The sequence below is a fragment of the Ochotona princeps genome, chromosome 1, assembly GCF_030435755.1.
Source record: "Ochotona princeps isolate mOchPri1 chromosome 1, mOchPri1.hap1, whole genome shotgun sequence".
Taxonomy (NCBI): domain Eukaryota; kingdom Metazoa; phylum Chordata; class Mammalia; order Lagomorpha; family Ochotonidae; genus Ochotona; species Ochotona princeps.
The window spans coordinates 53,071,590-53,089,605 of NC_080832.1; the positions used below are offsets into that span (position 1 = coordinate 53,071,590).

At 43.5% G+C, this 18,016-nt stretch overlaps 1 protein-coding gene across 3 annotated transcripts in view; it reads left to right on the top strand.

Annotated features, from left to right (window-relative positions):
* The window catches only part of SESN1 (sestrin 1), an 83,680-nt gene extending 73,410 nt beyond the window's left edge, over window positions 1-10,270 (top strand). For all 3 annotated transcript variants that reach the window (XM_004580333.3, XM_004580334.3, XM_058660014.1), the window contains exons 5-10: window positions 1,542-1,784; window positions 4,073-4,220; window positions 5,148-5,260; window positions 6,436-6,626; window positions 7,837-7,981; window positions 9,099-10,270. In XM_004580333.3, the coding sequence (XP_004580390.2) occupies window positions 1,542-1,784; window positions 4,073-4,220; window positions 5,148-5,260; window positions 6,436-6,626; window positions 7,837-7,981; window positions 9,099-9,185 (927 nt within the window). In that variant the 3' untranslated portion in view covers window positions 9,186-10,270. The remainder of the gene's footprint in view (window positions 1-1,541; window positions 1,785-4,072; window positions 4,221-5,147; window positions 5,261-6,435; window positions 6,627-7,836; window positions 7,982-9,098) is intronic.
* The last annotated feature ends 7,746 nt before the right edge of the window (window positions 10,271-18,016 follow it).

Below are 18,016 nucleotides of genomic sequence, written 5' to 3' on the forward strand. Positions count from 1 at the left end.
GGTGTACAGAAGGTACCTTCTACAGACACATATTTTCTATTATTACCATGCAGGGTTAGTGTGGTGGATCTGTTATAGGAGATGAAGGAGTGCTGACAGTTTATGATTACCAGGAGCCCATGGTTCCCCCTAGAGTTTACTCCACCTTGTACAGGTCTTTGAGTTCTGGCAGGTGCATAGTGTTGTACAAATTACTTCATAGTCATTGCCTATCAGTGCCTCCTACTCCACCAATTCAGCCCTCTTTCCTTCCTCCTGAAACCCTTTAACAGCTTACCTTTTGATTGTCTTCCACAATAATTTTCTTTTTCCAGAATGTCATTTAGGTAGATGGATAGTGTGCAGCCTTTTCAGATTGGCCTCTTTCATTTAGCACTATGCATTTAAAGTCCACCCCCACCCCTGCCTGGCAACTTTGTGGGACTTGACAACTCACTTATCTCTAAAAACCACTCCAAGAGGTGGATATGTGGCAGTTTGTTTACCCATTCACCCATTAAAGAACATCTTGGTTACTGCCAGTTTGGGGCAGTTATGAATAAAGCTGCTTATCCATCTGTAGGCAGGCCTTTATGTTTATTTGGATAAATAAGAATGTGACCGCTGGATCACATGGGAGGGCTGTTTTTAGCTTTGGAAGAAACTATGAAACTGTCTTCCAAAGTAGCTTTACCAGTTTGCACTCCTGTTATTCCAGATCTTTGCCAGCATTGGAGTCAGGTGTTTTGGATTTTAAAGCCCTTCTAAGAAGTGTGCAGTGGCATCTCACTGTGGTGCATCTTCATTTTTAAAATGCCATCTTAAACTAGTTCCCTCTATTTAAAGAGTCAGCAAACAGTGGACTCATATTCTCTGAAGTGTCTACCATGCAGTAGAAATTCCTGAAAACACATCTTTTTTGGTCTTACCTTTCTTAGAAAACTTTCTAAGAGATTGTTACATAATTATGAAGCTATACAATTTGAATATGATTAATACAGTGTCTTAATATTTTCAGGCAAGGAAAATAAAATAATAAAATGGATAATGAAGAAGATACACAAATTCTGTTTTTCAAAATCACTTGTATGTTTAACTTTTAATTTGGTGACTTGGGAATATTGAGTGAAAATGTTCAAGGCACATGACAGAAATTCCTTAGGAAAGCCCAATAATAAACCAAGCATGGCACTCACATGGTAGCCTGTTTTTAAAACATAAATTTATTACATTTGGTTTGAGAATTTAAACTAACAAGGGCATTCCATCATTATCCAGTAAACTAAAATGCAGCAGTTGCTCTTAACCAAAATTATTCCAGGACATTTATAAATTAAGCCAGAATTTCAGAAAAATCAAAATAATGTGTTACATTAACATGTTAAGCTCTGTTCATGAGTATATTTATCTAAATTAGCAAATTACAGGGTCTACTTGTTTTGAATTGTAATTTTACGCTAGGCTTTGTATGGTCATGAATCCTATCTTTGATTGATCAGCTAAGATGAACTCTATACTTTTACCACACCAGTATGAAAAAACCTTTTTTCTGTCTTCTTAAGGGACTCTTAAAAGCTGAGGAGCACAGCTGGTCCCTTGCGGAACTGGTCCACGCAGTGGTTCTGCTCACACACTACCATTCTCTTGCCTCGTTCACATTCGGCTGTGGAATCAGTCCAGAAATTCACTGTGACGGTGGCCACACATTCAGACCTCCTTCTCTGGGTAACTACTGCATCTGTGACATTACAAATGGCAATCACAGTGTGGACGAGATGCAGGTCAACTCAGCAGGAAATGTTTCGGTAAGTATTATTTGTTATGAGACTGATTACAATAATCATTGTGATATTTCTTCCTTCGGCTTCTTAAAAATCCACCCTACTAAGTCCATGGAGACACTCCGCCCCTCTGCATATTTATTAAGATGAAAGCCTATCACTAGTTGCTATGAAATAGACAAAATTATGAGATTTCCCCACCCCCAGAAGATTACACACAAATAATTTGGGATCAGGAGCCAACAGCATGAACCTACCCGCGCCAGCTACAAAGTGACTGGTGACTCCAATGCCCTGGCGGGAAACAGGCAGCAAACAGTGTGACCTGGCAGTGGTAGCATCTTTGGGATGCCAGTCACATCCCATTTCTTCCCTTTTGCACAAATGAGAAAGGCAGGCTTCTCGGTTGTTCCTATTTTAGAAGATTTAATCAACTTCTATCTGGAAAGTTTTTCCCTTTTAAATTTTTTCCTGTTGAACTTTGCATAAATATACAAGGTAGTATCAGTGTAGGTAAATTTGTTAAAATGCTTTCACCCTTACTCCTTCTCCCTTCTGGCTTTTTTTTATATGTCCTTACGTTTTTGTTGTTCCTTTAAAACAGAACCAGTTGAATAGTCCATAAGCAAATTTCAGTTCCTATATGCAGTGGATCTAAATTCCCTCGGCATTCTTTGGCTTAAGTGTGAAGCAGGGTTTTATTTTATACTGCAAAAGAGAAGACACAGAACTAGCATCGCATCATCTGAACACTTTGCAGATGTTTCCTCAGCTGTATTAATTCTTGTGAAGCTGAGTCAGGCAAGTTGAGTTGCCCTGGGCTTTAACGCTTGATTTCGGGCAAGTCCTTGAACCTCTCTCAGCCTCAGTTCTTTCACATCTAAATGTGACACGCAAAGTTACTGTAGATTCAAAAGAAACATTTCTAAGGCAAAATATCTTGTTCGGCATTTGGCATTTATCAGGTGCTAAATAAGTAGCATTTGCAAGATGAAATTAGACAAAAATAATGTTTCTAGCCTTGATCATAGAGCACTGCGCTCTATGTACCACCAGTGTCATTGTCCTTCAAGCTACCTAGACCCAGTCCTCTCATGTATTGAACCCCTTCCATACTCATCCCAGGAAGTGACAGCTGCCTCATTTCCAGAAGTCAAGTGGCCAGCCCTAGCCATATAAGAATATGCTTCATTTTCAATTATATAAGTAAAACAGATTACTATTTTAAAGATATTGGACATAAGTGACAGTATGTCCTTGGAACTAATGCACTCACTGGGCATACTGTCACCTAACACTTGGTATATTTAACTGAGTAAGTAGAAATTGACTTTAAAAAATTTTTAATTTATTTGGGACCTGGCGCAATAGCTTGGGGCTAAAGTTCTTGCCTTGAACATGCCAGGATCCCATTTGGGCACCAGTTCTAATCCCGGCAGCCCTGCTTCTCATCCAGCTCCCTGCTTGTGGCATGGAAAAGCAGTCGAGGATGGCCCAAAGCCTTGGGACTCTGCACCAGTGTGGGAGACCCGGAAGAGGCTCGAGCAGCTCTGGCCATTGCATATATATATATATATATATATATATATATATATATATATATATCTGCAGTAAAAATAAATCTTTTAATGAATTATTTATTTCAAAGAGAAAGAGTGAGCTTCCAGATGCTCGCTCACTCTTCAGTTGGCTGCAGTGGTCAGCACTAGTTCAGGCTGAAGCCAGAAGCCTCAAGTGTCCTCTGAGTTTCCCATGTGGGTGGCAGTTGTCCAAGCATGCAGGCCATCCTCTGCAGAGAGCTGGCTCAGAAGTGGAGGATCTGGGACACAGAGTGGTGCTCATGTGGGATGTCAATGTTGTGGGCAGTGGCTTTACCCACATCACAATGCAGGCCCCAGGCAAGTTAAATTGTTATTTTTTAATTCACATACATGAAAATCAGACATGTGGCACAGTTGTAAAGCTCCCATGTGGGGTGCCCCATTTTCTGTTGCAGTGCTTGGTGTGTGTCCCAGCCAGCTTCCTGCTAATGTGGACTCCAGGAGGCAGTAGGTGGTAGTCCAAGTCTTCGGGTTCCTGGCTTCTGCCTGGCCCAGCCCTGACTGTTGGTGGACATTTGGGCAGTGAACCTCCAAATACCAGATCTGTGCCTGTTTCTGATCTTGCTTTTCAAATAGAGAAAAATCAAGTTTTTTAATTATAAGAAAATGTTTTCTCCATTTTGTAAGATAATTTCTATGAGCCAGACTTGATAATATACCCATCAGTTTCAACCTGTGTCTGCCACCTATAACATGGTGTTTTCTTTTTAGGTAAGTGATTCCTTCTTTGAAGTTGAAGCCCTCATGGAAAAGATGAAGCAGTTACAGGAATGTCGTGATGAAGAAGAAGCAAGCCAAGAAGAGATGGCCTCACGTTTCGAAATAGAAAAAAGAGAGAGCATGTTTGTCTTCTCTTCAGGTAACAGCAGCCATTACATAGCCAACAGGATTTTGGTTCTGGTGCTAAAAAACTCAATCTAATAAGCTTCTGAAATGAGTAACTCATGTAAAAATGTCAGTGTTCATACTTTCCTTTAATATGAAGAAAATCAGTTCATAAAGCCCCTAGATGGCATCCAGCTTTAAAATTCTATGATCCTGAAAAAACTATTAAGTTACCAGTGACCTGAATTCTTTAAAACCTTTATCTGTATATAGGCTACAAGATTTTTTAGGAAGAAAAAAAAAGTTCATAAATTATCTCCAAATATATTTTAACAATAATAGAAGCAAAAAGTGTAACTGTTAAAAGCACCATTTTCCCCCAAGCCACGTTAGGCTTCTCTATAGAAGTTGGGAGTGAGCTTGTTCTTCCCTTGAGGAAAAGTTTTTGTTTCTGTCTATGCCTGAACATCTGAAGTCAGGCATAATGCTGTCTTTACGAGAACAATCTTCTCAGCTCCTAAACATGACGACGGTCCAGAAGGGCACGGGGGCAGTGCAGCAAGCACCGTCAAGAGGTTACCTTCCTCACAGGGCCGCTTTCTGTGATCTTATTGTGCATCATGTAGCATGAACATTCAAGGAAACAGCATCACACGTCCGGGTTTAAAGCACAGCTGATCTTAGTAGGATTAACCATTAAGGTGTTCCTACTTCTGAACATCTGTCACAGCTGGGACGCAGTGGGGGCTCTCAGTGTTGATTTAATAACAGTGCCTCTCCTCTCAGTACACTGTTGACTGACAAGTGAGCTATTTCTTTCTATACTTTCCAGACTGTTTTGGCCAATATTGGTTCCTCAGTGTCAGAGAAGGGCTCATCCTGTTTATACTTGTTATGGGCAAGATAGATTTTAATTAGCATCGTTATGGAAAAGCTTTCAATGGGCTGATTATCATTGCAGATGATGAAGAAGTTACACCAGCAAGAGATGTGTCTCGTCACTTTGAGGACACCAGTTATGGCTATAAGGATTTCTCACGACATGGGATGCACGTTCCAACATTTCGGGTCCAGGTAGAGCTACAAGTCTTTGTATAAGCATGACTGATTAAAAGTGGCCCCACTGAACTTCAAGGAAGAACCATCCAGACTTGGGCTGTGCTGCCTTGCAGGAAGTATCTCACGGATAGCAGTTGCTGTGCCCTCTAGTTGCAGAATACTGATTGTGACCCATCAGTTAATTAGCAAATATTTATCTAGTCTCTGTGCCCCAGTTTTGTAAGACTACTTCCAGTCTATCATTAGAATCATACTGTAGTTTGAATATATGCCTTCAGGAATTTTTACCTACATATTTTTAGGTAAATATTGCTAGAGACCAATTTAAATAAGCATTTTTCCAGAATTACAACATTTGAGAACTATCACATTCGGTTTAAGTAGCTAAGATGCTATTTAATAGGGATAAAACTTAGGCACAAGGGTGTTATGGAATATTTGTCCTTGATAGTTTAACTGTGCTGATGAAATCCAGTAGATTAGAAATTGAAGAGATAGTACAGGTCAGAAATTTTACAGAGGAAGGTTGGGGTTTGAATGGTCAGAAACCCAGGGCATTATAAGCAAAGGAGAATATAGGCAATGACTGAATTTAGGATGAGGAATAGAGTGAGAAGAGGGATGAGAAAGAGAGTAGCAGGGCTCCTGAGAAATTCAGGGAACCCCACTGCCCTAGTAGTGCTAAAGGAGTTTGACATCAGTCAGGCATGCCTTAATGCCAGGTGTCTTTTTGTAGATTTTAACAGTGCCATTGATATTTTAAGAAATTAAGTATGAGAGTAATGTCAGAATCTACTACATTTTCTTTGAGGTGAAAACAGGTGAGGAGATTTTATGCAAGAGGAGACTCACTGAAAAAGGGTCAAAGTCAGACAAGAAGGAATAAGCAATGGATGGGTTGAACTAGAGATTCACAAAATTTGAGGGCCATTTGGCTCTAGGAATGGGAAAAGAAAAGAGGACTCTTGCGATGGAGCTCTGCTGGCAGCTGATTCTGTAAAGTCAGTACACTGGGTTTGAGAGGGCCCCCTCTGGTTTTTCAGCTTTTTGTAACTACATAATCTTCCCTGTGTTGCTGTATGTGGACAGGATTGCATGGGAAGGTGGGAACTAGGGAAGCTTCGTTCTGCAGGGCTGACTGTACCTGGCACCTTCTGCTTACTCCCATTTGTTCTGTCACCTGTGTTCAGGACTATTGCTGGGAAGACCACGGGTATTCTCTGGTAAATCGCCTTTATCCTGACGTGGGACAGTTGATTGATGAAAAATTTCACATCGCTTACAATCTTACTTACAACACAATGGCAATGCACAAAGATGTCGATACCTCAATGCTCAGACGGGCTATTTGGAACTATATTCACTGCATGTTTGGAATAAGGTTAGTCTGTTTCCTTATGTTTACAAAGAGCTACTCTTCTCTAGGCATGTATAGCACACTCTTCAACAGAAACCCACGTCCACCCCTTCCCCAGGAACTTATTTTTTGTTTCTTAGGCTTAACAGAACCACTCAACTGCAGCTGCGTTGTTTTTGTCTCCTGGCTAGGCAGCACAGAGTGTTAGGGATAGTGACAAGAGTTAAACGGTCGCCATCTCTAGGCCAGCAGCCCAGCAAAGATTGTCCACACCAGGTCTGAGACTGCATGTTGAGTGGTGTGCCCACATCCCCTCCGCTCTCCCACTCCAGTGCAGTGCCTCACGTCTGCCCTGGTAGGTGTTCAGCCACATGTTACCTAAGAAATACAGCAGGATTCCTTTCTCTTGTGTACACGAGCTCCATGCTGCACTGCTTTCTGTTCAGTTTTCTTTGCTGCAAAAATGCAAGCTGTTCTTGCTGTTCATTTCATCAGTGACTCTGGCCAAACTCTACAAACTCCATTTAACCCACTCTAAACTGCTGCAGCACTTCAAGCACATTGGACCAATTGGAAATTGATTTCCATCATCAAAGGCAGGACTTCTCAGTCCCCAGAATGGTTGTAGGGCCAGCTGTGCAAGGACCTCCCTCACCCCCCTTTTCCACTGAAAAATTCCATAGGCAACCCAGTGAGGGATCTGGCTTAAAGCAGGTCAGCCACTCCTGAGTGTAGACATCGAGCTCAAGCACAGGCCAGCACGCCCTGCCCGAGAATGTTTCCTCCTCTGACCCCAGAAACTCCTGAAAACAATGAATTGACCAACTCTTTATAGTAGGCAATTATCAAAGCAATAAATAATTTGCTAATTTCTTACAGCAATAATCCTAAGCTCTATTTTCAGAATCTGTTCATCACCGTGTGGGTGCTAGCACATGACTGTGAATACACACTACTACCAAGGTGGCCAGCTTGTCAGCCTTGAGCAGTGGTTTGTTCAGGCGCTTCCCAGTCTTCTGCTCCCCTCCTAAGCACTCTGCTGCTGATCCCTTCCCACTCACTGTCCACCCCTACTTAAACACTGGCAAGCTGTGTCCTTGTTGGCAACCACTGCCTACACAGAGAAGGACAAAGAAACAGCCTTTGCTCTAACACATATACTCTGACTGGAAGAAAACAGACAATACACCAGAAGACAGTGAAAACCCTGTTCTTTAAAATTTGTCTTTTACAGATATGACGACTATGACTATGGTGAAATTAACCAGCTTTTGGATCGTAGCTTTAAAGTTTATATCAAAACTGTTGTTTGCACTCCTGAAAAGGTTACCAAAAGAATGTATGACAGCTTCTGGAGGCAGTTCAAGCACTCTGAGAAGGTACCTGCCTGTGGCTTGTTTACTCTGACTTAGCCCTGAGTCTTGCTCCCCCCTCCACCTAACAGTGACTCTCAGTTTACCCCTGCAAGGGAGTCGTCTGTCTGCTGCCTTTGTCCTCTAAGAGCTGCTATTCAGGAGGAAGACTGCTCTGCTACAGAATTTTTAATTGATTTGAAAGGCAGATGGACGGATTTTTCTATCTGCTGGCTTACTCCCTAGATGCCACAACAAGTTTGTGGGAAACATAGTTAACAGGTATTTATTTTGGTGCAAAAATATTTTGCGATCCATCCATTTAATTGGGGGGGGGGAGTTTATCTTCAAAAAAATTCATGGAGAAACTATACATGGATTTCAGAATTTGCTTTGCTCCAAAATAAACTTATCTTTTCATTCTGAAAGTTACCTTGTAGAATCAAAAAGCTCTGATCTCTTTGAAATGCCTTTATAAAAATGACTGAAGGATGATTTGGCGGGGAAGCTGCTGTTGTCACAAAGTAGTGTCACAAATCTCCCAGGAGAGGGAACTGATGGGAACGAAGGCTCAGATCATCCACCCAGAAAGAACGGCAGACAGATTTTGTTTTGAGAGATCAAAGATGCCCAAACTAGCGTGTAAGACACAAAGCATAGTCAGCCCCCTCTTTCCGCAGGGAGACCGTTCAGCTGGCCGCAGTGTCAACCACTGGACACGTGCGGACTCTTTTCACTAGTCCCTAAGCAATATAGCATGACAACTATTCACATAGGATTCACACTGGACAAGGGTACCTGGAAAAGTGGTAAAACATGGAACTAATCAGAAGTTTATCTGGAGCAAAATTTTCTGCATACCACAAGGTTTCTTCAGAATACCCATCTTCCATGAATTTTATCAAGAACCGTTCTGTTAGGAGTAAGCTAGAGATGGAATGACGTTACAGAGGAGAATGGGTGTGGGGTCCCTGTCCAGCCCATACAAGGGAGGTGAGCAGCTGTAGATGTCCCTGTCTGCAGAGGGTCCTGGGACCAGTTACCCATGGATACTGGGGAGCCACCTGTACTGTTATCTGTCTGTTCATTAGAGGCACTGTGCCTGCCTCCACCCACCCTCACTGCTGTTGTATTTCATGTTCAGGTTCATGTTAATCTGCTTCTTATAGAAGCTAGGATGCAAGCAGAACTCCTTTATGCTCTAAGAGCCATCACACGCTATATGACCTGATGACTTTCCTCCACTGAAGATTATTCTGAAAATGATCAACTGAGGTATCTTCAAGGGGAAAGTGCCACGCCCCCAGGACCAATGGTAGATAAAGAATTCAGAAACCCGTTGTGCCACGATTCTTTTAGTTTCTGCTATTTTACTGTGGAAATATACCACTGCCGGTGCGAGCAGTGAGTGCTTGGCAGCTTTAAGTGCAGAGCTGTGAAGAAGAGCTGCTGCTGCCAGTGTTTCGCTTCCTGACAGTACAAGATGCTGTATAACTGCTGTAATGCAGCCAGCAGTAACTCTCCAGACCCTGATGCTTCTATGTCAAATCACAAGAATTGGAGCATGTGAAGAAGGGACTTGGATCATGACGGAAGCTTTATGTATAAAGAATTTTAGAAGACCTTGGTGCTGCTAGTCTGGCTGGTGGAATGAACAGATGGCTGTTCCAGTTAAGCTATTAGTAATAGACATGAACACTGCTACTATCTGAGCCTTCATACATAATTTGTGTGGTTTCAAATTAAACTTGCAGATATGTTAATATTTTTTGCATCTAAAAAAAGCTAGAATTATTACTGCTCAGCAAAGACCATTTTGATGGTAATAGTTCTTTTCTCTAAAGTTTTAATTCAGAGAGTTATTGAATGATAACTAAATTACAGCAGCATTCTTTAAGATGTTCAAAACAGTAATCTTAAAGTATGTGCACTCTAAGAAAAACTGGCTGTCTTGTGTTCAGCTGGCCTATGGGGTTCTCTGACACTGAAGGGGAGCTGCCTCAGGCAGGATCTATGTTTCTGGCACCACCCTGGTGGGAAACATTCCTGTAGACTGCTGCACAGCCCCAGGGCACAGCACCCCTCGGCCCCTGCCCACCTCGTGGGCCACTGCTTCAAAGGGTGTGCAGCTCCTGAAAAACTAAAGCTGGAAAATATTTTTAGTCAGGTTATCAAATTGATTTACAAAAACAATGCTAACTTTGTTTGAAATACAGGTTTGGAAAAAATGTATTAAGTACTTTGTATTCTGGAAAAGTGAAATGCTTTTGAAGTCAGTATTATCCGTATTTTTCAATAAAGAATAATTTTTCTCCAGTTTTGTTTGCTGTCTCAATCTCTTAGGAAGTTTCGGCCCGCACAATTAGAAGCAGTCGCAAGTTTTGCCTTGTTTCTCTAAGCCAAGAAGATTCACACGCACTGCTGTCTTCAGAGACAGCTCGTAAAAAGCAGGACTCCAGCAACTGTACTTAAAACACACAGAGGGCCACCTTGTTCAGGAGCTTACCCGAGACCATTTTTGTCTTGGAAATGACTACAACAGACCCATTCCTGTGCCTTTAAAAAAAAACCTTAAGAATTATAATTGAGCTTTAAGACATCTTAGACTTATTAGAAGCAAAGACTCATTGGGGAGAGATTACAGAATTTAGAAAATGACACTGTCAAACTACTAGACATAGTTATTACAACAGCTTCAGTCACATTCACAGCTAAGTCAATCTGGAGCTCAGGTGCGGTGTCCACCTATACTTATGAGTGGGTAGGCACAGTTTTGAGGAGATGCTTGCTCTCATGGCTGCTGTGTTAGTCTGATTTCTGTTGCTATAACAGATTCCTTGAGATGTGGTAATTTACAAAGAAATGTGGTTTATTTTGGCTCAGTCTAGAAGCTACAAAGTCCAAGACCCAGCAGCTACCTCTGGCGGTGGGTGTGTGCCAGTTCAACTCCAGTTTTCAAAAAAAAAAAAAAAAAACAGAAGGAAGGAAATCTGTGGCAGAGAGAGAGGTGCCCAGGGCCCAGAGGACAGCTCACATTCCCACAAAAACAGTTAACCCATGACCCTGGCACCTCCTTCTTAGGCCCCTCTCCTAACACTGCTGCAAGAAAGAATTAAGGTTGCAACTATGCATGAATCTGGGGGCCACACTTAGCCTGTGTAGGATAGATAGCCTAGGGAGAAGACCAAACTGTCACGTTGATAACAGAATATCATCTTCATTATATTTAAAGAAATCTGTGTCTTGTTGGTCAGCAGTAGTAGATGCATGGTCCTACACACTGAATTGCAGCATGCCATTGCTGCCAGATTATCCCACCAAAGGCAGGCAGGTGAACCCAACTGGACAGACTTCAAATTGCATTCCACCTTCCACCCTTTATTCTCTGTAACTTGCCTAGAAAACACATGGTTTCTAGTGAGAGATTCCAACCAGCAGAATGACCACAAGACAATCTTAATAGATTGCAGTCTTGTTTCACTGATGCCTGCAATCACTGAGAAAGCCGAAGTTGAAATGAGCATTTCAATGAGTAACAAAGGGTGTTTATACTTGAAGTGTATGGGATACAAAGCTGATGTTTCAGTGCCTCCCGTGCAACAGGTGTTTCCTGTTACTCTGAATGTTTTCTCAAAAGTCAACATACAGGATTTCTACTGTCACTGTGTCATCTCTTGAAACAGTTTCCAAAATAACTGGGGAAGACAGAATGCTCTAAAGTGATATTAGAAGCTTCTCTGATCAGAGGAAGAATGTGATCTAAAAGAATCATGAAAATATTTCTGGATTAAGTTCCAAACCCATCTTTTTCCCCAATTATTTAGATATAACTTCGCAAAGCGAAGGAGTGTTTATTCTTCTGAGAGTTTAGTTATTTTTAGTTATCCCAAATCAGTTTTGAATACTTTTTGGTTCTGTCAACAGATAAGCAATAGGTTACCACAGTTTGACAACCGTCTTCCATCAACAAGACAGTCTGAGCACTGACTAGCATATTGGTGATTGGGGCTGTCCGGGGATAGTAAAATTCAGGGAGATGGGGAGTTACATCAGCAAGAAGGCAGACTAGCAAACTCTGTCCTCATCTTCCATGGACCCAGGTGCCTCTGACAACTAGAAGCCAATTGGGAGACCACAGTCCTGGGCCCAAGGCAGAACCAGCAGGAGGTTGTAAGAAGAGGGCAGGAAAGTTCAGGGCATTTGGCTCACTATACCTAACACATCTAGTGTGAGTGGGAGGAGTCATCCCAACTCCCAGCTGCTCCTTTGAGGAAGCAAAATAAAAATACATTAGAGGTTCTGGCTTGTCTAGGAGCAGCCTGTGGGACTTCCTGTCTTCCATGACCCACGAGTACCAGTGGCAGTGGTGGCAGGGTTTGGATGCCAGCAGGAGGCTGCTGTGTGCAGGCTCATCAGACCAGGCTAGAGTGTTTAGTCCTGCAACCAGCACTGGGGAGCAAGCAAGGACAGAAGTCTACAAAGGGTAGTGGAACGCTCCTGACCAGCAGCCGGAGTGAGCTCCTCAGTGGCATCAAGGCCATTAAGGGAAGCCATACAGTCAAATATACTTCAAAAAGATCATGGGAAAATAGCATGAAAAACAGGCTCTGAAACAGAAACACATAGGCCTGGAGAAGATACCACCCCAGACAAGGTCTAGAATTTCCAAACTCATTAGGTCAAGTCTCTGCAGACACAAAGCCAATCAGCAAACTGAGGTGAGCTGGCTGCTTTTGCACATGCCCAAATCTCAATGGAAGATGGCAGGCCTACAAAGGAATGGGCCATGTGGCCCAACTGCAGGAACAAAGTACCCAGAAACTAATTGTAAGAATTGAAGACCTCTGAGTCACCGTGGTGAGGCATTTTAACCCAGCTTGGCAATGCTCAACCAGCTAAGACAACAAAGACGATCTAATAAAGACTGAAAAAAAAAGTGCAAAATAAGAACATCATAGAGACACTAAAACAGCAGCTAATTATTGAGTAGAAAACTCAAAACTGAATGGAAAGTATTCACAAGAGAGGTCCAGCAGCAGACTTCACCGGAAGAAAGAACCAGCAAACTTGCAGACAGGCCACTGTAAATCAAATCAGAGCAAAGAAACAAGAATGAAAAGTGAAGAGGCTCAAGAGAAGTATGGAGCCTCACCAAGTACATCTGCACCTTATGGAATGTTCTAGAAGAGGAACAAAACGAGCTAGAGATTAAAAAAAAAAAAAGAAAAACCACAGTGGTGGGGGTGGTGTGATGCAGTGGATTAGGTTGTTTGCTACACCAGTATTTCATAACTGGGTGCCATTCCAGTCCTGGCTCCTCTACTTTGACTCTGGCTCCCTGCTAATATGCCTGGGAAGGCAGTGGAAGATGGTGTAAGTGCTTACCCAAATGGGAGTCCCAGGATGGACTTCCTGGATCCTGCTTTCAGCCTGGTCCAGTTGCAGCCACCTGAGGAGCGTACCAGCAGATGGAAGATTTCTCTCTACCTCTTCCTGATCCCCCCTCTGCCTTTCAAGTGAATAAATCTATTTTAAAACAATAGCCAAACATATCCTAAATTTGAAGACAGAAGCAGACACAGTAATTCATGAAGCCCAATTCACTTGCAAGCAGGACAGACCATCAAAATGGAGAATGAGTAGCCCAGATGTTCCCTGCTGTTCCCCCACAGATACCACCTTGCAAGGCCATTCACACATTATTCACCTTCACATGTGCTGAGTAAGCGAGCCAGGTGGGAGTACACAGCATCTGGTTTCAGGACAGTAAGGGAAAAAAGCAGCACTGAAGGCAGTAGGAAGGAAGGAGCTGAGCTGCCTGCGCCATTACCCGCCCCTGTGCCCCAGCACCACACTGTGTGGTGCAGAGAGAGGCTGCACCTGCTTGGGAGCCAGAGAGCAAAGTGGAGTCCAGAAAGCACACCTTAAAACCAGCACTGGGCCTGCCACAGGACCACAAAGGACACCATGGCCACTGCCCCTGGGACCAGGACCCTCAGGTCCTCCTTAGCCAGAGAATGTCTCCTATACTTCCCACAATGGCACCCAGTGGAGGAGCAAGACTCCAGGAGCTGGGGAGTCAGGCATGAGAGTCACTGGCCACTTAGGGTTAAAGCAACAGAATGAACATGGTGGCTGTGCCTTGGAGTTTGCTGCTGGGTTGGTAAACCCCAACACTGGGCAGCTCCGAATGGTCCTCTGTCCCTGTGCTGTTGCCAAGAAGAAAACTGAGGATTCAGGATAGGACTCAGTTCCTGGCTAGTGGTAAGCATGTGTGGCTGGCTGGGTGCACTAACCTTGGGCCTCAGGCCCATCCAATAGCAGGCAGCCCACAGCACTATGGGCCCTCACCCTACCTTCCTGCCAGGATGGCCTTGGCAGGCCATGGGCTCCAGGTGTGACTTAGCCTTGCCCCATACTCCAGCAGCATGACACAGCGGGGAGCCATCTGGGGGATGGAGAGGAAGCCAAAGTCAGACTTATGTCATACTGGAAGGCTGGGGTTGGCATTGCTGGGGCTCAGTTCTCCTGCCAACCTTCACTCCAGTTTCCTGTGACCCCAGATCTGTGGCCTGAGGGCCAGCATCCCTGTGACCCTGACCCCACTGCACCCCATACACTACCACCAAGGCCCAGTTCTGGGGCTAAGAGTGCCCCACATCCAACGACCACAGCCACCAGTTACAATGGAAGGTAATCCAGGGAAACTATACCACAGCATCCAACTGAGACTACAGTCAATGCAACTTAGCAAGCCAACACCCAAAGATACAAGACTGCTCTAGGCACAGGCTCCAAAGGAGAGAAATGAATGAGATGCCTGATAATTCACAAGAATGACTGCAAGGGCACAAAAAGAATACAAGATGATACTGGTGGACGGTTGTGTGAAAAGTGGGAAAACAAGACGTGACAGGACTGAGCAATTCATCTCTCTTTAAAAACCCAAACAAATCTTGAAGAAACCCCCCCCCCAAAAAAAACAGTGAGAAATCCCCCCACTTCCCCCCCCTCCCCTGTGGACACAGGAGAAAAAAAAACAAAAACTGTGACATGTGCCCCACCCACCTTCCTCCATACCTGACATCCTCCCGACCCTAATCAGAGGCCCACATGAGCATGCATCCTCCTAATTATGTGAATAATATTAAAAAGAAAATTAAAAGTTTTTAAAAAGAAAGCTTCCACAACAGACCGTGATGAGCAGGAGAAAGATCTCAATCAGCTTGGAGGGAGAGTGGGAGGTATTAAGTTTAGCAGCTTCAAGTCCTGGCTCTGCTTCTGATCCAACTCCTGTTAATGTACGCCTTGAGAGGCAGTAGCTATGTGCCCCCATTGTGGGAGACCTGGGTGGATTCCCAGATCCGACCCTTGCATTTGGAAAGGAAACCAGTAGCATGGGAGATCAATGTGATCCATCTCTCTGTCCCTGCCCTCTTTCCCTTCCCTGCTTTTCAAACACCAAAAAAAAAAAAAAAAAAAAAGCAGCTAGCAAATTAGGGGCAGAAATTTGGTCTAGCAATGAAAATGCCAGTTAAGACATGCCTGTGTTGATCGTGAATTGATATGTACATTGACTCAATATCTGGTTCTAGTTCCTGCTACTGTGGACCCAGGGAAGCAGAAGAGATGGCTCAAATAATAGGTACTGCAACCTGTGTAGGAGATCTGGATTGAGTTCTCAGCTTTTGGCTTTGACCTGGCTCAGGCCTCTCTCTTTAAAAAAACAAGCTCAAGGGCCTGGAGTGTTAGCCTAGAGGCTAAAGTCCTCGCCTTGCATGCACCAGGATCTCACATGGGCACCAGTTCTAGTCCCGGCGGCCCCGCTTCCCATCAAGCTCCATGCTTGTGGCCTGGGAAAGCAGTCGAGGATGGCCCAAGGCTTCGGAACCCTGCACCCGTGTGGGAGACCCTGAGGAGGCTCCAACTCCTGGCTTTGCATAGGCTGAGCTCTGGTTGTTGCAGCCACTGGGGGAGTGAATTACTGGACGGAGGATCTTTCTCTCTGTCCTCCTCTCTGTATATCTGACTTTCTAATAAAAATAACAAAATAAGTCTAAAAAATATGAGTTTGTTAAAAAAAATCCAATAGCATATCAAAACAGTCATGCAGCATGTATATGTATGTGAATATATATATATATATATATATATATATATATATATATATATATATATATATATATATCTCCCAAGGATGCAAATCAGCAAACTTAATACAACACATCAGCAGAATGAAGGACAGAAATTCTTATAATCATCTCAGCAGAGAAAGCATTCCATAAAATTCTGTATCCATTTGTGATTAAAAACTTAGAATAGGGCCCGGGGACATGGCCTAGAGGCTAAGGTCCTCGCCTTGAGGGCCCCGGGATCCCATATGGGCTCCGGTTCTCATCCCAGCAGCTCCACTTCCCATCCAGCTCCCTGCTTGTGGCCTGGGAAAGCAGTTGAGGATGGCCCAATGCATTGGGACCCTGCACCCATGTGGGAGACCCAGAAGAGGTTCCGGGTTCCCGGCTTCGGATTGGTGCGCACTGGCCCGTTGCAGCTCACCTGGGGAGTGAATCATCGGACGAAGGATCTTCCTCTCTGTCTCTCTTCCTCTGTGTCTATCTGACTGTAATAAAAATGAATAAATCTTTAAAAAAACTTAGAATAACTTATGTATAGAAGAAACATACCTCAACATATTAAAAGGTGCATTCATCTATACATAGGTATCTATGTATCGATATCTATTTAGATACTAAAGCCGCAGCCAACATCACATTGAATTGAGAAAACTGTCCGCAGGGATCATTTGATTCTACAAATGGAAGAACTATTACACTAATTCACTGAAGCTCCAGGCTACAAAATCAACACCCCCAAATCCACTGCATTTGTATATACCAATAATGAACAGACTTTAGAAAGAAATGCTAAGAGCAGTCCTACTCACAATCGCTACAAAAACACCAAATCTCTTGAGATGAATTTCATCGAGGATGCAGAAGATCTTTAGAATGAACATTACAAATACTAAGGAATAAACTGAATACCACACACACAGAGAACTGAAAAGATCTCCTATGTTCATGGATTGGAAGAACAGTACGAGGATGTCCACATTACCCAAAACAGTTTACATGCAGCCCAATCCCCCATCAACGTACCACTGACATTCTTCCCAGAAGTAGAGAAAACAATCCCAAGATTCATCTGGAAGCATAAAAGACTCTGAATAACTAAAGCAACCCTGAACAAAGGGAATCAAATTGGAGGCATCAAATATCTGACTTCAAGCATACCACAGAGTACAGCCCTGGCACAAAAGGGACATACAGATCAAGAGAGGTCTCAGAAGCAGATCCACACATGTACTGACAAAATAACACTCTAAAAGTACAGGCTACAAGAATAGAAATACAGGGCCCGGGGACATGGCCTAGTGGCTAAAGTCCTCGCCTTGAATGCCCTGGGATCCCATGTGGGCGCCGGTTCTGATCCCAGCAGCCCCACTTCCCATCCAGCTCCCTGCTTGTGGCCTGGGAAAGTAGTTGAGGACGGCCCAATGCAGTGGGACATTGCACCTGCATGGAAGACCCGGAAGGAGGTTCCAGGTTCCCGGCTTCAGATCGGCGCGCACTGGCCGTTGCAGCTCACTTGGGGAGTGAATCATCGGACGGAGGATTTTCCTCTCTGTCTCTCCTCCTCTCTGTATATCTGACTTTGTAATAAAATAAATAAATCTTAAAAAAAAAGAACAGAAATACACAAATGGGATTACATCATGGCAAAGAAAACTACATAAATAGAGGAAAGAAAGAACTGAAAGAACAGGAGAAAGTTCCGCAAACTATTCACCTGGTTCTGAACTCACAGGGACTCAAAAACTTAGCAACAAAGCAATATAGTCAAGAAATGCCAAGAGGAAAAAAAAAAGGAGGGGCAGCATGATGGCTCAGTGGTGAAATCCTTACCTTGAATGCATCAGGATCCGGTATGGGCTTGCTGCTCCACTTCCCATCCAGCTCCCTGCTTGTGACCTGGGAAAGCAGTATAAGATGGCCCAAAGTC